At 32.5% G+C, this 24,170-nt stretch overlaps 1 protein-coding gene, 1 long non-coding RNA gene and 1 pseudogene across 3 annotated transcripts in view; all 3 read right to left on the bottom strand.

Moving 5' to 3' along the window:
- The window catches only part of TM9SF2 (transmembrane 9 superfamily protein member 2), a 68,197-nt gene extending 63,418 nt beyond the window's left edge, over positions 1 to 4,779 (bottom strand). Inside the window, exon 1 of one of the 2 annotated variants that reach the window (XM_036376762.2) lies at positions 4,546 to 4,779. In XM_036376762.2, the coding sequence (XP_036232655.1) occupies positions 4,546 to 4,686 (141 nt within the window). In that variant the 5' untranslated portion in view covers positions 4,687 to 4,779. The remainder of the gene's footprint in view (positions 1 to 4,545) is intronic. The other variant, XM_036376761.2, reaches the window with a different exon arrangement.
- An 11,107-nt stretch (positions 4,780 to 15,886) lies between these two features.
- LOC138856016 (uncharacterized) lies at positions 15,887 to 16,824 on the bottom strand (annotated as a pseudogene).
- Positions 16,825 to 19,600: 2,776 nt separating this feature from the next.
- LOC138856402 (uncharacterized) lies at positions 19,601 to 20,445 on the bottom strand. The gene is made up of 2 exons (XR_011395667.1): positions 20,188 to 20,445; positions 19,601 to 20,099 (listed from the first exon to the last, which is right to left on the bottom strand). It is a non-coding gene; the product is annotated as an uncharacterized lncRNA (long non-coding RNA).
- Positions 20,446 to 24,170: the final 3,725 nt, after the last annotated feature.

Below are 24,170 nucleotides of genomic sequence, written 5' to 3'. Positions count from 1 at the left end.
GGCGAAAGCGTAAGTGCCAGTACAGTACGAAGGGCTCTGCATGAAAATGGCATCTATGGTCGAAAGCCCAGAAAGAAACCATACATTACAGAGACCAACCAAAAGCGACGCCTTGAATATGCAAAAAAATATGAAAACAAAGATTTTTCTTTCTGGAGCAATATCCTGTTTAGCGACGAAAGCAAATTTGAGATATTTGGCAAAAAAAAAGCTGTAAAAATTTGAAGAGCCAAAAACCAGGCATTTGCAGAACCAAATTTGATTCCGACCGTTAAGCATGGTGGTGGCTCGGTAATGGTGTGGGGTTGTATGGCCGCAGGTGGAGTCGGAAACTTAGTGTTCATTGAGGGGACAATTAATAAGGACGACTACCTTAAGATTTTAAGGGATAATTTGTCACCCAGCGTTGAAAAATTAGGCTTGGATCAATCTTGGGTCTTTCAAAAAGATAATGATCCGAAGCATACTGCTAAGCTGGTGAAGGAATGGTTACTGTATTGCACCCCAAAACAGCTCGATCATCCCCCCCAGTCCTCGGATCTGAACCCTATTGAACATTTGTGGGAACATCTTGACAAACAAATCCGAAAAAGAACCATAACCAGTCAGGATATGTTAAGATCAATTCTGGTTGAAGAGTGGCAAAAATTTCATCAGAAGTTACAACGAATCTCGTGAATTCTATGCCGAAACGCTTACATGCCGTTATAAAAGCAAAAGGGAAGCAGACAAATTACTAAAAATTTTTTTTTTTCATAATAAGTATTTTTTGTATACTTAATATTGACGCGTTAAATATGAAGTATTTTTGGTTTTTAATGTTAATCTTAAGTTGTTGTTGGAATATTGTTTTTATTTTTTTCTATACTTTAAGCCCATTAAATATTGTTATAAAAACCCCAACCTTAAAACAAATAATATGTAAAATAAGAAAAAATTAATGCCACAATTAAAAACAAAAAAAATTGTATACTTTATATTGACGGTCACTGTATTTATTTTTTATTAAATATTTAAGTACTTGATTTAAATAAGCATTTAATTTTTATTGAATTACGAACAACCCGGTGTTGGACCGACCAGGGTTATTTTTTTGAAGCGCTGCCGAAGGCCGCCAGTGCAAATAAGAAATCTTAACAAAAAAAAAAGTAATGTTAAAGAGAATAAATCACTCTCTATAAACTTCAATTTTTATTAAGGATAATTATAATAACAGTGAAGATTTTGAAAATTTGATATATGAATACATATGGCGTAAAAATATAGTAAATCAGCATCATGATCCATTTTTGAAATTATCAGATGCAATAAAACATACGTTTAAGCCATAAAATTCATAATATTTTGTAGAGGGTGATTGGGTTTTTTTATTTATTGTGATTGCTTTCATCCGTTTGGATATGGCAACATTTATTATCTGACAACATGGAACCCATTTGTTATTGTTTATATTACGAAAATTGTGTAAAAATAAAATGCTTATTTAAAGCAAATACTTAAATATTTAATATAAAATAAATATGTAGAAGCATTGTAGTGAAGTGTTAGTGTGTAATAAGTGCATAATATAAAAGAAATGATAACCATTAATCGAGAGATGCAAATATTTCGAAAACTATAAGTTTCCGGCGGCAATAATTATACATATTCGAGATCTGGAGAATCTCCTCTATCCAACTATAGCCCTCTTAACCCTGAAATCGTGGGATGCTAAACTAAAGTTTTCCCAAAAATATAAGTGTATAATTCATCTTAAACCGCAAAAATACGTATGGTGTTTTGACATTCACAACCATTTTGTTATTGTCAAAATTAATAAAATTGAAGAATGATTTAAATATTGAAATAAAACTATTTATGCAGCATCTAATATAAAAAAAATTTCTAAAAACGAATTAGTCAAGTGTTAGTGGATATAAAAGTGAAAAATATAAGTGTATAATTCATTTTAAACTGCAAAAATACGTACTGTAAATAGTTGAAATTTTCAACTTTAATCGTAAAAATCTCAAAAACTACACGTTTCCCGCGGCTATATCTAGATATATTCTTATCTTATACAGGATCTCCTCTATTCGCCCATACCCATTTTATCCCCGAAAGCCTGGGACGGTATACTAAAGCCGACCCAATGGCCGCGCTTCAAAAAAATAACCCTGGGCGATCCAACACTGGGGTTTTCGTTATCCCTTTCGCGTCCAACTTCTTTCTGAATTAGCGGCCATCGGCCCCGCTTCAAAAAAATAACCCTGGCCGATCCAACACTGGGGTGGTCGTTATTCCTTTCGCGTCCAATTTCTTTAGCATTGGCGGTCTCGGCCGCGCTTCAAAAAAATAACACTGACCAATCCAATACCACGGTTTATCAAGAGAAGGGAACGATTAAAATTACATGAACACTTGGGGTATAATCCTGTATTATTAATTTTAATTCGTTTTCAGGGTCGGCTTTAGTATACCGTCCCAGGCTTTCGGGGATAAAATGGGTATGGACGGATAGAGGAGATCCTCCAGATCGAGAATGTATATAGATATAGCCGCGGGAAACTTATAGTTTTTGAGATATTTACGTTAAAAGTTGAAAATTTCAACTATTTACAGTACGTATTTTTGCGGTTTAAAATTAATTATACACTTATATTTTTCACTTTTATATCCACTAACACTTGACTAATTCGTTTTTAGTAATTTTTTTTATATTAGATGCTGCAAAAATAGCTTTATTTCAATATTTAAATCATTCTTCAATTTTATTAATTTTGACAATAACAAAATGGTTGTCATGTCAATGTCAAAACACCAGTGTTCCACTACTAATATATTTTGTAAACGAAGAAAATAAAATAAACAGAGAGATTGTACCCTAGACACAGGAAACAACACAAAACAATTTCTGCGCGTAGAAAGTTTGGTACACCCCGGTGTTGGATCGACCAGGGTTTTTTTTTTTTAAGTTCTACAAGAAAAAGTAATATTGTCATAGAGGGTATAACATAATACTTAACATCAATGCTTTGTAATAGTTTATTTCTCTAGGTGTTGGATTCCTGTATTTGGGGTATTATCTGTTTTAATTTCTTTCAGTTCAATTACAAAAGATGTCGATAGGGTAACACTGGTTATTTGAAATTTTGCAACCCTTTTGTTATTGTCAGAATTAATAGAATTTAACGGGAAAACTTTAGTATAACGTCCCACGCTTTCGGGGATAAAATGGGTATGGGCGGATAGAGGAGATCCTCCAGATCAAGAATATATATAGATATAGCCGCGGGAAACTTATAGTTTTCAAGATAATTGGGTTAAAAGTTTAAAATTTCGACTATTTAAAGTGTGCATTTTTCCCATTTCGAATGAGTTATACACTTATATTTTCCACTTTTATATCCACTAACACTTCACTAATTCGTTTGTATCAATTAATTTTACATTATATAGTGCAGAAATAGTTTAATTCAATAATTGAATTATTGTTAAATTCTATTAATTCTGACAATAACAAAAGGGTTGCAAAATTTCAAATAACCAGTGTTATCGACATCTATTGTAATTGAACTGAAAGAAATTAAAACAGATAATACCCCAAATATAGGAATCCAAAACCTAGAGAAATAAACTATTACAAAGCATTGATGTTAAGTATTATGTTATACCCTCTATGACAATATTACTTTTTTCTTGTAGAACTTCTTTTTGCGTTGGCGGCCTTCGGCCGCGCTTTAAAAAAAATAACCCTGGTCGGTCCAACACCGGGGTGTATCAAAATATTTTTCGCGCAGAACTTCTTTTTGCGTTGGCGGCCTTCGGCCGCGCTTCAAAAAAATAACCCTGGTTGATCCAACACCGGGGTGTACCAAAGTTTTTACGCGCAGAAATTCTATTTGCGTTGTTTCCTGTATCTAGGGTACAATCTCTCTGTTTATTTTATTTTTCTTCGTTTACAAAATATATTAGTATGGCAACACTGATGTTTGGACATTCACAACCATTTTGTTATTGTCAAAATTAATAAAATTGAACAATGATTTAAATATTGAAATAAAGCTATTTTTGCAGCATCTAATATAAAAAAAATTTCTAAAAACGAATTAGTCAAGTGTTAGTGGATATAAAAGTGCAAAATATATGTGTATAATTCATTTTAAATCGCAAAAATACGTACTTTAATTAGTTGAAATTTTCAACTTTAAACGTAAATATCTCGAAAACTATAAGTTTCCCGCGGCTATATCTATATATATTCTTGATCTGGAGGATCTCTTCTATCCGCCCATACCCATTTTATCCCCGAAAGCGTGGGACGTTATTCTAAAGCCGACCCATATTCTTGATGTGAAGGATCTCCTCTATCCGCCCATACCCATTTTATCCCGGAAAGCCTGGGACGTTATACTAAAGTTTTTCTCTTATTTTTTGATGAGCACAACATCTTCATTCATAATTTTTAGTTTGGCGCTAAAAGCATTGGTGCTATGTTGTTTAAATATAGTTGCAATTATTATATTGTATGACATACAAACAATTTACTTTTTAAAATTTACGTACTTTGCAGGAACTCGATGATTCAGATTTAACGCAATAATTTACAGGTGCTAATCCAGGCAAATAAAAGGACCAAACATTTTTTACGTTTAATATCAACAAAATACTTAAATATTTCCACATAATTCTCACAAACGCCGTCATTACAAGAAGTAATAATGGTTCTAAAACACGTTAAATTAAATATCGTACTTATATATAACTATGCTGTTGTGGCTATTTGATAGAAATGCCAATAAGTTATCGATATTTTCAACTTAGCGATAATTAGACATCGAGCTATCAGAATCACCACAGCCAAAGTGGCGGGCCATCTCGACAGGCAACTAAAGATTGCTAAAAATCTGATTCGCTAGCAATATTGCCAGTGGAGACTGCACATTGCTTATGTTTGGCAATTAATATCTAAATACATTTCACGCCACCCATTGCAAGCAATTGCTTCTCATTTTGGTGGTTTTACAGAGCTGTTTGCACACAAATTTCGATGAGGGAACATGTACATGCATAGCTTCGGTCGCATGGTGCCAGCAAAGATGAAATACCAATATTTTATATTTTATGTATACATATGTAAGTATATGTATGGTTAATATTTTAATGATAATTGTTAGCATATGTAAATATCATTGTTCATATTTAATTATTGAATTAGTAAATAAATTTTTTGCAGCAATTATTAAAATCTTTATATATTAAATCTTATTTTTTCATAAAATTCATTTGTAGAAATAAGTAAATTTTTATTTTTAAATAAATTTTTACTTTTTTCATTCTCCACATAAATTTTTGTCATCCTCATAAATCATATGTAATGAGCGTTTTTCGGTTTTCATTCTACAGAGAAGCATAAATAATTAACTTTAGTTTCAGAAGCTAAATATCCTATATAAGGCCCTAATGTACATATGTCCATAAATATTAGGTAAAGTAAAAAGTTCATTCGGTTTTTTATTGGTTTTTCAAAAGATGATAACTTTATGTACATTTGTCCACCGACCCCCTGCCTATCGAGCTATGCCAATCTTGCAGCTGAGCTTTCTTCTGCAATGTGAATTGGTGGCAGGTTGTGTAGCCTTTCAAGTGCAGCCGATAGAGTGGTTTTTAGTGCTTCCGTTATGCAGAGAGCAGCGAGTCGTTGTATTCGCTCCAACGGTTTCCTGTACGATATTTTACTGGCAGCAGTCCAGCATACAAAAGCCCCGTAAAGCAAGATTAGCTTGACTACCGCTGTGCAACACTAATGCATAAGGACAGGTCCTATATGTCCTCATGTTGACCCCGTCATCTTCTTACATGGTTTCTTTCTACCTCTCATTAATATTAAGTTTCCACGTCTACGGGGGAGCCTGACGGGATATTTTACCTCCTTCTAAAGAGTACCATATTCCTCTGACCGGCATTTACCTCTAGGTTAGCCATTAATGTATGAATTTTAAAGCGCTATTCATCACTCCACAAATTGTGTCTAGGAACTTGCCCATCACTAGTATAGCTATGTTGTCTGCATTGGCTATCAATTTGGGTTCCCTGTTTCTGCGTTAATCTTCCTGCAGCTTCGTAGAGCTTTTATCCATGTTATATGACGTTCTCTACGCTATTGACGTCTGAAGTTAGTAGCGTCCGTACACCCTAGAGAATGCATGTTGACTAGGTCTTGCAATGATTCTTCATTGCACCCAGTCCACTCCCCACATTTTTTGCGTATAAGCCTAGGAGTAGTCTAGTGCTTAAATAGTAGCTTTCTAAACATAGCTACCTCAGTTGTCTTTCCTAATTTGCCGCAGAAGCTTTTTTACAACATCCTTTTAGCTTTGTTAATTTTTTTCGTACATTCCTAAAGTATATCCTTATATTCCATCCAAATAAAACTCCTCATCGGCTATCTTGGTCAGTTTAAAGAATTCCTGAACACTGCGTCTACGTGATTCGGGCTCCCTGTTCCACAAAGGCCGCTTCGAGCCACGCTTTGCATGTGATGGAATTCATACGATGTGATACGCTTTATAGAGAATATCCGTAAGTGTGATGGTCTCTTCCTCCAGTCCAGAGGTTGAGTCACCTACCTTGTGTCTAGTTAAATTCCCAATTACTATCTTTCTGTATAAACCCGAGTTAGTGTCCTTAGGATTTCTAAATTTTACTTGAAATCCTACATACCTACGGTCAGTAAACGAGTGTGTCCGAAGGCCCCAATCTTCAACCTTGATTATTGTGTTAGTGTGAAATGCTACGTCTAGAACGTTCTTCGAAGTAAGACTCATATATGTTAGCTCCTCCCCAAGTTAACTATAGCTAGATTGCTCTAGGAAATAAAATTTAATATTAGGTATAATTAGGTCAATGTATAGTTTTCCTTACCAGTATAACAGTTCTTGCCTTGTTGTTTGCACTCGGGATGTACACTTGGGAGAAAAAGTCTGCGTACACTCTTATGTCTTATTTGCCTTTGTAAAAAAATATCTCTTATATACTAAATTTTAGAATAAAATCATTTTAAAGTAATAATGATTAAACTTTTGGAAGGAAGAAAAACATACGGTTAAGTTGGTCGAATTGTTGGAAGAACACATTCCTCCATGAAAAGAATAATAAAAACTTACAAACATACAAGCTTTTTTTATATATCGGCCTGTCTGGGGCGGCCAAAAATACTAGCATCGCTTGAAACACGTAACAATGTGACAGAAAATAAGAAGCAAAACCCCCGACTTACTGCAACCAAAATCGCTCAAAATTAATTTAAGAAAACTTTAAAAGAATCCTTTTGCACTGACACGATTCGCTTATTTAAAAAAAATAGGGTTTAATGGTCAGGTCGCACACAGGAAGTCATTCATATCGTCAGTCAACAGACAAGTGCATAATGTTTTCGTCAAAGAGCACTTAAACAAGCCCCGGGAGTTTTGGCAAAGGGTTATTTTGTCTGATGAAAACAAGTTTTGGGCCTTTTGAACCTAAGGCCGAATGATTTTATGGTGAAAAACGAACAAGGCACTCGATAGGGAAATTTTGATGCATAATGTTAAGCGCAGTGGCGAAGAAGTAATGATATAGGGATTCATCGCTAGTAATGGTGTGGGCCGAATGGAAGTTACAGAGCCCATCATGGTCAGAAATGCATACCTTTATATCTTAAAAATAAATTTGAAACAAATAGCGGAAGAAATTTGTTTTAGAAGTAACTGCTATTCTACATGATAACGACTCGAAGCATCTTTAAATACCACCATAATTACCATATTTGAATCCTAAAAAGCTATGGGATTCACTAAAACGTAAAACCCGGCAGCTCACATTTACCTTAAAGGAAATGCTCAAGGATGTGCTAAACGAGGAATGGGCTCACATCCCTTCGACAGAATCCTCTGAGCTTGTCTATTTCATGCCAAAACCTCTACCCGAAGTTTTAAAACGTTGGTAATAGCCAACTTTCTATTAAATTTTAAAAATAATTCGGTGGAAGAATATCTATGCTCGACTTATGTATATGGTGATTCATTTCGAGATTCCCTACTTTTTCAAAGAAAAAAACACAGATAATTCAAATTTAATGGAGAATGTTTATTATCAGTGGAAAGTACATTCTTTGGCATTTATTTTTTGAAGATTATCTCTTTCATATTGTCCAAATTATTCTCCTCTGCTTAATGGAGCTTCAGGATGGCCACTAGAATCTCGCCTTGGTCTTTCACGACCTCCCGCTTCCCCAGCGTGTTTAAGTTATTATCGGCCAGTTTGGGCTTTTGTAGGCGAAGGTACACGCTACCTATGCCCCACGCAATCTTCCTGAAACTTCCGTAAAATATGTTCTCGTCAGACTTGTTTATTTGGTGGATGTAGTTCTAGCTGCCATCATACTTGTAGTAATTGGTAACCGTCAACACTCTCCAATCTTCCGGCGGCACATCAGGATTTTACCCTGGGCTTAATCTTTAATGCCGAGGCAGCACCCTTGGCTTTCCCCCAGAGAACGTAACAAAGCTTCCTCTCCGATCGTGTTAACGCTTTCGCCCCGCTTTTTTTCTATGTTCTCCTCTATGTTGAGTTTTATTATCAGGGAAGCGTTTTATACCTCCTAATCCTTTAGATTGTTAAGATATTAAACTTTGATAAAACTAATTACCAAAATATACTTTTTAAACCACTTGTCAAAGGCAATTAAATTAACCATTTAGAACAAAACGAAAATTTTTGGTTAACGGAAAAATATGTATTGTAGATGTAACAAAATGCAACAAGAACACAATTGTTAATTTAATAACATCAAATTGTATACTTAATAAACTAGTTTTGTAACGCTGATCATATTCCACAGATTGAACAGAGTGGTAACGACTTCATTGTGTTGAACAGATTTAGCGGAAAATTACATGGAACAACGCCAGCAATTTAGCAACATCGAATCATCGCCTACTATTCAGTTAACGTTTCTGGAGTGTAGTGTTGTCACTAGTAGCGTTGGAAGCTCTCCATATAAACAACATCCACAGTTTAACCATCTGAGGACGAGATCTGAGATAAATAGAATAAATTGGTTTTCTTATTCTTCCTATTAATTTGCCTAGAACTACACGCATCACAAGCAGAAGATTGTCATACAAACGTCATCACTCGCAACACCTGCTGGCTTAAACGCTCATACTCTGAAGGTCATGACTAATTTGCACTTTGCCAAAATTGATGACCTTGCGTCTGCCATATTTCCGTCGCTGAATAGAAATTTTTAGGAAAGCAAGGCTCACGCTCGCTTACCTTTACGCTGACGATCACATTACTGCGCTGCCGATCTGAGGTTTCGTTTAAGCTTCAGCTCTGAAAGTGTCGTTTAATTAATTTCGTAATTTTTATTAATTCAATATTCGGAACACTTTGGACCAGTCTTCAACAGTGGAATAACAGAACTCTTAAATAATGGTCTAATATTTTCTTTCGGACTCCACCAAATCAGGAAGAAGGAAAGGGTCATAGGAAAGACCAACTTTACTAGGTTGCTGTTCTGTCTTAAATATGGCTCTTTCATTTTTCGCAGACTGATCAATGTCATTCTCAAAATCCTTATGGCAAAGTCCTGCTTCAAATTAAAGAACATATAAAATATATTGAAAATGTGTTCGCGGTCTTGTACAAAGCAAATTTTAAAGTCAATTTGGAAAATCTAAATTTTTCAGAACGAAAGTGAATTTTTTTGGCCCGTGTTCAAAAGAAGGTATTTTGCCAGATCCTGAAAATATATCCGCTATCAAAGAAATCCCTGTGCAATAAAAATGCTATGGAACAGTCTTGGATCCACAATTCGCTAAGGAGAACTGGTATATGTGTATAAATTAATGTTTTATTTTATGCATGTCTTAATTTGTTTATTTTAATGTTTTTTTAGTTGTGGGGGGTAGTGCTTGGTGTTAGGTTTTATTACACGGTTACACAGTGCCATCGATAAAGCCGTCGGTCGAAAATTGGCAGGTCTCATTTACAGTATGAATGAATGAAATTCCTAACATAAAAGCAATTTATAATATTTATTAATTAGCTATACCCGAGCGAACTAGGATATTATAATTTATTTACATTTTATAATTTATTAATATTATTAAAGTTCAACAACATAATGAAATTTGTTAAAAGAAATATCCGCTCCAACTCTCGTAATCGATCGCTATTAACAACGCATAAACTGCAAGTTCTGCTGACCATTGAACATGCGCTAAACTCTGCCGCCAATAATTCCGAAGCCGCTGTCATTGACCCACAGCTAGCTTACAATATTTTTAAGATTGTGAGTCACAATTGCGATGTGAATAAAAGAAGTTCTAAATAAAATTAAAATATTTAAAGTCTTTAATTTTATTAATGTATTAAGCATAATGTTTGATGTACTAAGCATAAGTAAAAGTTATATTTTATCCAAAGCCCTTCATAAAAATATTGAGCCTAAGTGGAAGTGAGAATAATTGAATGAAATTTATGAAAATTAAAGAGCATCTAAAATTACAAATAATATAGTATAGGACGCAAAGCGATACTAAATATATAATTTAATAAATACAACAATCACTCCTTTTACAAGAAATCATTTAACGAAGTTTTGTACGAAAAAGCAGTATAACTCAACACAATTCTGCGAATCCTACCCAAAGGACCCTCCATGATAGAACAGTAGGACCAACTACTGGTTTTCAAAAACAAAAAAAAAAAAAAATAATAATAATAATAAGATAAAACTATAAGGACCCAATTATTGGAGAACACTAACTACTGGATTTCGGCGTCTCCATATATATAGAACTCTACCTGCCGAGAAACGAAGTTGAAAATAAAAGGCTTGATCTATTAGTTGTTCCTTTATGGGATCGAATATTACGACTAATTATTTCGTCATTGCATGTTAGTTTGTTCATTTATGCTTTTAGTTGAGTTGGCTTTGACATGCGAGGAATTCACTCTCTCTTATTCCACAACTCAGCAGAATTTGTATACCTGTATATGATTACTATATGCTTAGAGTATAGCAGCGTAACTCCTCCTCCCGTTCATTTGAGATTCTCCTGGATCTAATTTTGTTAAAAATTTCTATTTGTTTTTTTTCTTGTATAGAAATATTAGAAATTAATTTTAATTACAATATTAGTTATGTTAAGTATATACAATCGTTATGCTAAGTATAATGTTTACACTAATTATTTCCCTACTATTGGGAACTTATTTGTGAAAGTAAAGTTTTTCCAGTTCTTTTATATTGAAAATATAAATATAAAGTTTTCCAAATATATTTCATTTAATTTAAATTCTTTCTGGTCTAATTAGTAGTCTACCTGATTTGGAATCCCTCATTGGACTATGATTTTTTTTACATATTTTATCAAAAATTTGCGTTTTACAAAGTGTATCAAGTTAGTACCATTTATAGTAATATTTCTTTTTGTTAAACGTGTTCATTTATAGCTATTTTAATCAGTAGTTTTATTGTTTATTTCATATCGACATCAGTTAAAAACACCAAAGTTATTGCTTAATTCTAATTCCTTTAGTTAAATATTTTCCTTAAAAGGATAGTATTTAGTATTTATATTAACTAGAAGTATACGTGTGGTGTTCTACCGTCCGACGTTGCTTTTGTTGTTCTTTGTTCCGTAGGTATGTTCCCTAGTTTGTTGTATTAGAATTTTTGTGTTTTGTATTTGATTTTCCGCACTTTTTTATATTCTCGCAACCTGTTGCTACAGAGTATAATAGTTTTGTTCACCTAACGGTTGTTTGTATCACTTAAAACTAATTGAGTTAGATATAGGGTTATATATATATAAATGATCAGAATAAAGAGACGAATTAAAATCCGGGTGACTGTCTGTCCGCCCGTCCGTGCAAGCTCTAACTTGAGTAAAAATTGAGATATCTTTGTGAAACTTGGTAGAAATGTTTCTTGGTACCGTGAGACGGTTGGTATTGCAGATGGGCGTTATCGGACCACCGCCACGCCCACAAAACGCCATTAATCAAAAACAAATAAATTGCCATAACTAAGCTCCACAACAAGATACAAGACTCTTAGTTGGTACACAGGATCACAATAGGGGCATCTGCAATTAACTTTTTTTTTTAAAGTGGGCGTGGTCCCGCCCCTAATAGGTTTAATGTGCATATCTCCTAAACCGCTAAAGCTATAATGACCAAATTCACTGGAAGCAAATTTTTTAGCACCTCTATTGACGGTGTGTAAATGGGTGAAATCGGGCGACAAGCCCGCCCACTCCCCATATAACGGTACTGCTAAAAAATACTAAAAGCGCGATAAACCAAGCACTAAACACGACAGAGACATTAAATTTTACCTCTGGGATGGTATGAGATGACTATATAGAAACCGCGTTCAAAATTAGTCAGTGGGCGTGGCACCACCCACTTTTAGGTGAAACCCCATATCTTGGGATCTGCTTAACCGATTTCAACAAAATTTGGTGCATAACGTTCTATTTCTATTTTTATGTTATAGTGCGAAAATGGGCGAACATGGGTTATAGTGCGAAATCGGACTACAAACACGCCTATTTTCCATATAACACCATTTTCAATTCCATCTGATTCTTTCACTTTCCACTTTGCAAATCAAGCAACAATAATTATATCGGGGTAAAACTTTGTGTGAATAATACGTTTAAAGTATGCCACCTTGTGACCAAAAATTGTCTAAATCGAACCAAAAACTGTTCAAGCCCCTAAGTACTGAATATGTGGACCCCAGTGCATATAGTTGACTTTCTACCGAAAATATCGGTCAATCCACAATGAAATCTTAAACGAGTATACCATTTGCTTTGCGAGAGTATAAAATGTTCGGTTACATCCGAACTTAGCACTTCCTTACTTGTTTTTATGTATGTTTACACTTACTTTTACCACACTTTTTGTATATATATATTTATTTTTATTGCACTGTATATATGTGTATTTTTAATTTCGGCGTTTTTTTTTCTTTTATGTATGTATATTCATTTCTACCGCAGTTGTTTGTTTCACTGTACACTTTTTCTTGTTTTAGGTAGGTACATGATCACCGCACTTTCGTACTTATAATTTATTTGTTTGTACTTATATTTAATTTTTTTCTGAATAGTACCTTTCCGTAAGGTTTGAATGTTTAATTTATACGCCACCTTTATTAGCACTCACCTTAGAGACTTGAATCTTCACTAACAAACCGGACTGTATTTAGGTTGTTTTTTCAAAAGTTCACAATTTTATTTATAAAGAGAAACAAGCGTAATTATGTTAATAAAGGGAAGGCCGTTACGGATGACAAGCGAGGTCGTGTATAGCGTACGATGACGTTTCGCCGCTCGTTGTTCCCTTTTTACTTTCTTCGGTATGGTGTGTTGTGTGTCCTCATGTGGGGTGTGATCGTGGTGGTTGGATTGGTGCATGGTGAAATGATGTGGGATGTTCTGATGTGGAATGTGTGTGAGATGGTGGTTTGGAATTCAGACTCATTTAACCAACCACAAATAATAATCTCATTTATCGGCAACCACCACCGGTCTTCTACTACAGACTACTATTCAATATTTAATAATACATATCCAAATAATTATGCCTATGGTAATAGACAACCAAACTGTGAGGGCTTACAGCTTCAAATGCCAACCTCCTCATGGTTAAATCCCCAACATCAATAGTTCCAGCAAACTTTTCCATTCCCATATGGAAGTTGAAAGTATCCTATCTATAATGGTTAAATGACCCCCTATTTCTATAGAACAAAAAGAAAAACGTTAAAGAACATTTAATATACAAGATGGTAATTTTTTTTTGGTTAAAATAGCTTTATTTATTGAATTTACTTGTGAAAAGCGTAACAATAAGTCCTATCTATTTAAAACTAGACAAGCTCTAGGCTGTAGTTGAGTTTAGTGAAACGTTACTCTTTAGAAGGCTGATAGATCTTTTCTTTTTAAGCAAGTTTGATTACAGGAATATAGCAAGGTATCAGGTAATGGATTTGGATGATTACGGAGTTTAAGCTCATAGTTCTTTCTACTGTCCTCTACTTCTTTCATTATCATAAGAATACTAAGATCTTTGTGAATGTTTTCATTACGAATGTACCATGGTGAGCCCGTCATAGCTCTAAGGATTTTTTAAGGTCGTACCTCATAGTTGGACACCCTACAGTCAAATCGGTTTTATTGCCGCGTTGTATAACAAAACTTTGTTGTCAAGGATAAGTTCTGTTTTTTTATTTATATATGCCATGCACGTCTAGCTCACCTCAAAATTAGCATTTTTTATAACATTTTCCATTGTAGCCAAATCGAAAAAATTAATAATTTATATATATTTATTTGTATAAAAAAACAAAAGATAACAATTCACAGATAAATATATATAAAATAAAATTAACACAAACAATATCACTTCATATCACAGAATAAATATAATATTTACAAATATAAAAATATACGTATAAACAAATGCCTACATAAGCCCCATATTCTAATTTTACTTAAAAAGAATCGATTTATAATTTTAGAGCCTCTTTGTTCTAGCCTATCTGTTTAAAAAATTTGTATGGTATATTATTGTATGGTAAGTTCACTTATTGTAACCACTAAAAAATAAAGATAAAAACCTGTAGGTGTAAAACACAAAATTTATTTTTTAAATTAGGGACAGAAAGTTCTTTATTTAAAAATTTAATTACAAAGTAACTTCTTATTCGAATGAAAAGAGCTACAACTATTTTCGGGTCTCAATTTTCACAACACAAAAAGGGCATAACATCTTTCATTTCATTAAAAAGAATGTCTCCTCAAATTCTTCTAAAAATTTTGTTTCTAAGACTTTTACAAATGCAACAAAATATTGAGGCGGCTTCAATAAATTGCATTTGTCTATTTGATTTTGATAAAAGAAGATAAATTCGTCCGAAGGAATTTCATATTTTAAAAATTTTTATTTATTTTTATATAAGGTCGTTCAAAAGTGAATCATTGCACACATTAAGTAGAACATTATTACTATGTTCCGAAATTACTGTAGCATTAGGTCCTAAAGGCAGCTCACAGTTTCCTTTTGTTACGATATTTACATAACGTAAACCTCACGATTTCCTAAATAAACTAGAGAATATGTAGGCGTTACTTTAGTACCTCCTTTGCTTCTAATCTGCCCAAAAAATGTTCCGAAGTGTCCTGACATAGTCGTCTAGTCTTCAAGTATGAAAATCCTGAGAGCGACAAAAATCGCCACAACCGTCTTAAACTGTTTATGTTTAATACCCATCCTTTTAAAAAACTAAAATTATTGGTTGTGTTGTTTTCTAACTCATCTACGACCCGAATAGTTTTTACAAATTTACACTTTTTTAGTGGGTACAATAGCCTCAACGAAACTGTTATTCAAAATGTCAAATAATTTATTAAAAATTAAATGAATTCCGCGGTTAAAGCTCCCACTATTCGAGCTTGAGGCTCCCGAGCTATAAATGGACAAAATACCAGAAGCTACCTTATTACTCAATACCTGAAATGCAAATTTAACCTTCATTTTTTGGAAGGTGTTGGGATAAATATGAGCATCAGTTAATTTATGTTCACTTCGACCAGCTTACGCGACAATTTTTAAAGAAAACCGTATAATTTAAATTTTGTAAACAGTTACGACTACTTTTTATTAAATAGGGGCTATCGTAAAAAAATATATATTTCCTTGCCATTAACATTATACTTATATAATAAAGAGGCCGTGACGCTGAAACACCTAACGAATTAGCAAAATTCCAAAATTGGTGCCCTGGTCGCATACAAAATGGCAAGGAATTAGTCCTATATTTTGGAGTTGAGTAATGCCTTCAAGAATATATTTCTTGAGGACATCCGCTTTGCATGCTTCTTTAATGAAAAAATAAGCTATTGGGTGGGACCAAACCTCTCGACCTATACCTTGCACCATTATGGTCATTGCAGTTGTGGCTAATCTCCAAGTGTGATTTTCATAGCCATAATCTTCAATACCTATTATCCTATCAAATTTCCTATTATACTGCAAATGACATTTCAGTGACATTTCATCACATGAAATCGACACAAACTTTTGTTCAAAAGAGAATCCCCTACTCCTAAGACCAGTCGGTAACAAAATTTTCCAAAGTACTTTCGGAGGTAAAATCTAACTGGTGCTATAAGTGATAAGCAACTGGCGACAAAAAAAATACACCCAAAGCTATAGTTTTAAAAAATTGTCATATCGCCGACCGTGATTACGGCGATTACTATTTATAAAACTACGTCTAATACAAGCACCTATCTGAGGAGGAATTTTGCTGCAAACTATCTCAAGAGGATCTGACTCTTCCCTAAATGAACCACTTCTTAACTTTTCCCTATATATATATTTCTAATTTAGTGGCCATTTGGACCAATTGAGTCTTTAAATTTCTTTCTCCTGTTCTTTTTCATCTAATTTTACTTTTGAAATCCTATTATCTTCTCGCAATTTCTTCTTCCTATCTGTCCCTGCTGTCAGACCTCCTGTTTCCGCAGCTTTATCTGTCCTATTTAATAGTTCCTCCTTAAGAAGTGAGGAGTTTCTAAAAGCGAAAGAAGCTGCCTCGATGCACCGAAATCTTCAATACCCAGTTCTATGTGGTTTTCCAAAAAAGAATTTGAGTCGCTAAATTTAGGCTCAGTAATTAAATTAATATCGGGAACGGCCCTCGGACACAACCGTGGCGCATTTTTGCTGAAAAATGCCGTTCACAAGCAAAAATGTGTTTAGGTGTTTCTTCATCAAATCTTTCAGAAACACCTAAACGTCTGAGCCATATAATATAAAATATATATAATTATAATAGTGTAAAAATAGCAAACCACGTAAACTTATATTTTAATAAATCCGTATCGATATTTAATTTAGTTAACTATTTTATAATTATCATAAATATTCAACGATAAGTCGTTACTTCAAAATAATTTAAAAATGAAATTTAGATAAATCGTAAACTATTGAAACTCATATTTTAACACTTGTTACAATTATTGAAAACTTGTTTTTATCACTTTTGCACTTAAATATACGCAGAACTACAATTTAAATTGTATTATTAATAGCACACAGTGTTACCAACTATTCAAAAACTCTTCCCCTAAAGTAATTTTAAAACCAATTAAATTTAAACCAAAACTCCCCGACTACAATCCAAATATTTATCTCTTAAAATTAATCCAACAAATATCTTGAATTATTTATTTAAACATATTAAATAAATCAGCTCTATGATAATGGAAAATTTATTTATAATATTTACTTAATTATATGAGTTATTCAGTTATATTAGAATTTATTATACTGATTAATCAGTAAATTTACCAAGCTTGATATTTTAGTCTGTAGGAATAAATATAATCAATGAAATATTTCAGAAAATTAAGAATAAGTTTGTATTTATTATCTGAATAATGAAATTTTAATATTACTTTCGTAAATAAATTATTTTAGCATACAAAAATTAATTATTAAGAATAGAAAAATTAATCTTTAAAAAATTAATTGTATTTATATTGCTGAGTCATTTAAAGCTGAAAACACATCATCGGCCGCCGTTTGTTCTTCTTCAGACTGAGGTTCTTTGATGTCATACATTTTAACATTACATTCAACACTAGCATTAAAAATAGCAACAGATAGTAATGCCATTGCGAATTTCGCGACATTTTCAAACCGCTTGTGTCCACCAGCATCACGATCATCGTATACTTCACTGTAAAACTCCTCTGAAGTTTTAAGTTTTAACCAAGATTTATTTTGTAATTTATTCCACTCAGACTCAACATCATTTTTATCACCGTACAACGCTGTTCTGTTGAAGTTTTTTAAAAAATCAATTAATCTCGGCTTAACTTGGGACGTGGCAACTTTAGGGTGAAGATCCGCCATCATTTTTAAAATGACCAAATTTTCAGCAACCTATTTTGTATTTCAGTAGCTAAAACACTTAAGAAGTTTCGGCATCGCTCTTTGACATCTAGTAAGTCCGTTGAATTCAGAGCTTCAGCAACGGATCGAAATTCCAAATTAAAATTAAGAGACGAAGCGTGCATCACATGAGGCGTAAAATCACAATTGAATTGAGAAAGCTAGCTAGTACGACTCTGATAGAGACATGTGCAGCAGCACCATCTAGTAGCTTTTGCAGTAATTTTATTTAAACCGCTAATATTTATTTCTTAATCTTAAATCGACTACAATTTCAAAAGTTGTAATGAAAAAAAATACGCAGCAAAAATTGTAACCCTAAAAATATCCCCAATAAATTTCACCCACCAAAAAACCCACTGTATTGATTTTTTCCTCCTAATTTAGGGGGAAAACCCCATACTTGACAAAAAATTAGTTATCTAAATTTCAATATATCGAAAACTATCGAATTAAATTTTTAACACTTTTAAAATTATTAAAACTTTTTTAAATACTTTTTGGGAATATTATCACATATCATATTTTAACACACTTTTTGCACTATTTAGTTAATTAATTTTTTGAATTACTCACCGTTCGAGATCCGTTCCCTTATTCGGAAAATTGAACACACGTCCTGGCAGCCATTGCTGCAGCGAGCAACACACATCTTCCAATTCACTTTTGGCATTTTTGCTGTAAAATTAAAATATACTTACATTTACACAAGCTGCGAGTAGTATAGAAATGCCGGTTCTAGATCACTTTGGTGCAAGCCTGCATGCACCATTTTCGTACTTTTCCTTGCACCACTTTGGTGCAAAGGGAAAAAACCGCAAAACTACAAAACCGCAAAAGTGTTGACCGCAAAACTGTCTCAGCGCTCCCGTGTGTGTGTGTGCGCGAGCGTGAGAATTTTATATAAATCTAAATTTTACACCATTTTAGTGCAAAGGGAAAAAATAATTTTGTATATTTTGTGGTTTTGTGCTTGTGGTGCTTAGATAGACCCGTGTAAGGGATTTGGGGGTCCCGGGGCGCATTGTAAGTGAACAGTGAGCGCTCATTTGTTGATATTTTTTAATCGCTATTTCGTTTAAACTATAAAAGCTCAGGTTAGCTCCTTTAAATTATTCAAATAACAATGATCGTGTTTAAAAATAAACAAACTGTTTTTTATTACGCGCACGTTTTACGCGATGACCTCAACAGAAATCTGTTCGCCAAGTGGAAGCCTATCCTGGAGGATAGTGTGGAGCGACAAGCGCTCCTTGAAGATATAACCGGCGAGTTAAGGTGGTTTCTCCGCCAGCAGCCAGCATTTTTAGATATAGAAATAGAATTGTTGTTAGAGAACATCGACCTAAGTGATATAGAGGCAGGGAATTTGACTGCCTCTATCAACCTTTCTATTAAGGACACAGGGACTCTATGGCCCTTTGGTGCTGGAACATTAGAGTTTTCGGAGGGGGGGATAACCGTCTCCCTTACTTATTAAATTTTAAGCTTTATGTTTTAGTAGTTTTTATATTCTATTTAATTTATTAAAATAAAAAATAAATTAAATTTATAAATAAAATAAAATAAAAATTCTTTTTATTTAAAGAGGTGTTTTTCAGATGTGATTTATTTACAATATTTACAGTGAAATTGGTTATAAATTTTTGTATAAATATCTAAAATGTTGTAGGCTTCCTCGTCCAGGCGATTTAGGAATGGGCAATGGCAAGTGTCTGGACCATCTCTGCAATTAGAATTCGACCAAACGCAGTCTTCGTAATGTTCACCGAAATGATTCTTTATTTTACTTAATTTATCTCTATACTCGATTTTTGAATGAATATCTAAAAGTCTTTTCTTCTGCCCTTCGGGTAAAAAATGTCCAAAGTTTTTTAAAAAAATAAATATATCCGCAGCTGATGATGACATGTCTTTGAGATTACTGTACCTTCATATGTAATGATTGATAATAACGATTAACATGAATTATTGTTGGGTTTTTATCGTATGAAGTGCGTTCATGTAATGCTTCTCTATCAGTTAATTTCTCCGTATTGTTTTCCGGAAATTCAAAGCAATAGATGTTTAGAGTACGCTTTTCATAATTGCTATAATAAGAGCATTTAATTCGAATTTCACAATTATCGTAAACTAAATTGAAATGACGATAGAAAACCCCTGGACTTTCAATAATACCTCCAATTTTCATTTCCTTTTTAACTAAATCATTTTTAAAAGCGTCAATAGCATCGAGTATGGTGTATACACTTCTTTTTGTATTATTTGTCTTTGTAATTTGATCGGAGTAAGTTGGTCTAAAATATCCCCAAGGGCTCTGGGTTGTTGTTGTTGTTGTAGGGTTCAGCTCAGGACGACTTTTATCTATCAATTGAATTGTTACATTTATTTTTAAACGTAAAGAAGTGTTTGGAATGTTTTATTCAAAACTAGAATGTTTACTATTTTCAAAATTTCTAAAGCTACTTATATTTTGATTTTGATCCATCAATTGATTATAGTAGTAGCTTGTTCCATATCTTAAATACAACAGATGCAGAAGTAGAATTTTTATTAAATTAGTCAATTTCATCATTTTTTTCTATATACGTCGAACACACGTTATACAATGACCATATTATATGTTTGTCTATAGTTTTTAACATCAATTATTTCTACATTTGGTCTTTTATATGTTTTATCCTGGATTAACACCGTTTCAATGTCACCATTACTTAGAATACGTTCAGTTTCAATTTTACGATATTCAAAGCACTTGATGCTCAACATTTTCTCAACATATCTACTATAATAAGTACAACGAATCGGTATATCAAAATTATCATATTTCAATTTGAAATGTCGATAAAATGCTTGTTTTGCCTCAATAATTCCTCCAATATCAGATTCCTTTTCAATAATCCCTCTACGAAATGCCTCTATAGCTTCATCTATAGTAAAAACTTTCACGGGCTTTCCTTCAGTTGTAATGCATTTAATGGTTTTGAAATGGGTTTAAATGTATCCTCCAACAAGTTTATTCTATCCAATTCTCCCAATTTCATTCTTTTAATTTTTTCTTTTAATACTTTTCTGGTCTTAGCAATATTTGCTAAAACAGTCATCTGTTTATTTGTCATGATCTTTAACGAGTGTTTGAAAATCTGCTACCTATCAGTTGTATATCTGATAAGAATCTGGTCTGCTATATGCTTGTATGGATGTTTTATAATTGTATGAAATTATCGAAACCCTTTCGATATCGACCATTGTTTATAGAATCATCTTTACTTATAACAACAAAGCCGTATTTATTTTTCCAAGATTCAGTTGAATACAATAATCATGTTTGCATTATCACGAATTAGGTGTTTAGGAATTTTTGTATAAGTTTGACATAAATAAAAAGAATCAATGTTTTTATGACGACCCATACAAAAATAATCTCGTGTTGTACTTTGTTTTCCACATATTACATCATCGAATATAAAAATTGAGTCCGGTTTGGCTTCAGTGGGCTTGATAACATCAACGTTTTCACTAAATGTATAAAGATTTATTCCTTTTATCGGATCAATAAGCCTTTTTAGATAGATATATTTCGGCTGGTATAATGATTTTGAATAAATGTATATATTTCGGAAATTAAGACCGTTTGGGCTTTCAATTAAACTGAGCATAACATTAGTTTTTCCACAATTTGATGGACCCACAATTAGAGCTCGTATGGAATTTGGTAAAAGTGGACTATGTCTAGTAACATTTTTAACATTTATATAATTGTCGGCATTATTAACCTTAAGTTGGAGACGTTGTTTAACTACTTTCATTTTGTTTACTAGATGTATAGCAATATAAACCATCACTTTTATAATAAAGATATCATTTAATTGAAACTCATCCACACTCAACCATATTGTTAAGAAAAAATCACCTGATGGGTCTAATACATAAAAAGATTGGTCAGGGTTTTGTAAATAATTTGATTAATTCTTTACCTATTGAACTTCATTTACCCGGATATCAATTTTGTGGACCTGGATATGGTTTATTTTTACGACCCTATCCAAAAAACTAATAAAAAAGCTACCCAAAAGACCATTAACAGATGTTGATTTAATGAAATATTGTAAACATCTGAAACATTTCAGGGGAATTTTTATGCGAAATTCTTTACCGAATAAGCCGAAATCACAAGAATGTGGAATTCTTAATTTAGATGATGCTGATGGTCCTGGTACTCATTGGGTAGCATACTATAAAAACAAAAATTATAAAGAATATTTTGATAGTTTTGGAAATTTACAACCACCGGTAGAACTGATTAATTACCTGAAGCCACCAATATATTACAATTATGAACAGAAACAAAAATATAACACAGTCATATGTGGGCAATTATGTTTAACATTTTTATTTAATAAAAACTAAATAATTTAAAATACAATGTTTTTATATTTTTCTTTTTTTTTTATATTATAATAATAAAGTACTACTATAATGTTTCAAAATGACCATAAGCATAAGTATCAACATGATTTTCCCGTACAATTCGCTTATCATCTATATTGCTTAGAGCTACTTTATAAATATTTTGTGTATAAACCGTATGTAATTTAGATCTAAATGTATACATTGATGCATTATACAATTTATTTTCCAACAGACATTTTCTAAAATCAATTAAACTCAATGTAGAAGTTACACATTTTTTTATTCCCTTAATTTTCTTAGTTTCATTTATATCATTATCAATTCTAAATGAATACATTTTTGCTCTTAAACCAACAAATTCTTTTATTAACTTTCCATCACATTCATCCTTCATCATACCTAGAACCTTTTTATTCAACCGAGGAAAATTAAAAATATTTTCTATTGGATATGAAGAAGTATCGAAAAATTTTGGAATGTCAACACGAATATCGTTATAAAAGTCGTCAGTTTGAATATCATATATGAATGAATCAGTATCCATATAATTCAAAGTAATATTATTTTTATATTTCTCTTTGATATAATCATAATGGAAACTATACATTTTAAATTTTGAAAGTTCTAAAACGGTAAAACCAATATATATCGGTTTATTGTACAGAACTGACACTTGCTTCATTTGAATTGCTATTAAATTATCAGAAAATTTGCTTAGACTGTGGAAATTAGGTTTTGCTATTAAGGCTCTAGCACCTATTTTTTTTCTACCTCTTCTTCCAATATTAGTATTTTCCCAATCTTGTATTAATTTAACATTTACTCTTTTATCTACATTCTCCATAGTTTTTCCATACACCGCATTATTTAATAATTTAAAGAAATTTTCTTCAAACTTGTTAGCTGCTAATGTTCTATGATAATTATTTAAAATAATATATTTTTTTAGCCAATCCGATTGATTAAATTTTAGAATTCTATGAATTTTCCTCAATATAAGCCCATGTTTAATACATTGTTGCAAATTTTTATAATGAATAATATATTTGATTTTGGATGCTAAATCCCCAATCAACTTTGTATGTTTCATTGAACCAACTTTTTTATTTTCAAAACAAAATGGTAAGTCATTATGAATATTGTGAATGGTTATGGGATAATCTAAATCTACTTCTTATATGTAACCAACTAAAGAATCTTCCGGTATACTCAAAACGTTAAACTCCTCTACGTTTTCAACCCATTCAAAATTATTGTGAGGGATATATTGTGACATAGCATACCCATATAAATTATTAACATCTAAATAAATTAAATAATGTGAAAGCTTAGTCACATCGTAATCACTTAAATATTTATTGTTAGCAATTGAATGTCGTTTACAACATTGAACAATACCACCCCTAATCCCTGACAAAATAAAATTATGCATGTTTTCATCAGACAACAATTCTAATTCTATTCTAGTTATTTTAAGCATTGCATCCCAAGATAAACCTGGAGGTGTATAATATTGACATGGGTCTAGTCGATAAATTCCTTTACATAATTTTCTAAAATTTTCAAAAATGTCACTGAGGAGTAGCACATCTACTTTTAAATATAATAATAAATAATCTAATAAATTGAAACAATTAAATGTTGTCCAAACATTTTGTGCATGCTGATAATCATCGATACTACATGACTCATTTGTTAATTTATTAAAGAAATGCGAACGAACAGGTAATTGAGTTTCATTGAGGTGT

The sequence above is a fragment of the Bactrocera oleae genome, chromosome 3 (assembly GCF_042242935.1).
Source record: "Bactrocera oleae isolate idBacOlea1 chromosome 3, idBacOlea1, whole genome shotgun sequence".
NCBI classification, from domain to species: domain Eukaryota; kingdom Metazoa; phylum Arthropoda; class Insecta; order Diptera; family Tephritidae; genus Bactrocera; species Bactrocera oleae.
The sequence above is the reverse complement of the archived record's forward strand: the minus strand, read 5'-3'. Positions and strand labels throughout refer to the sequence as shown.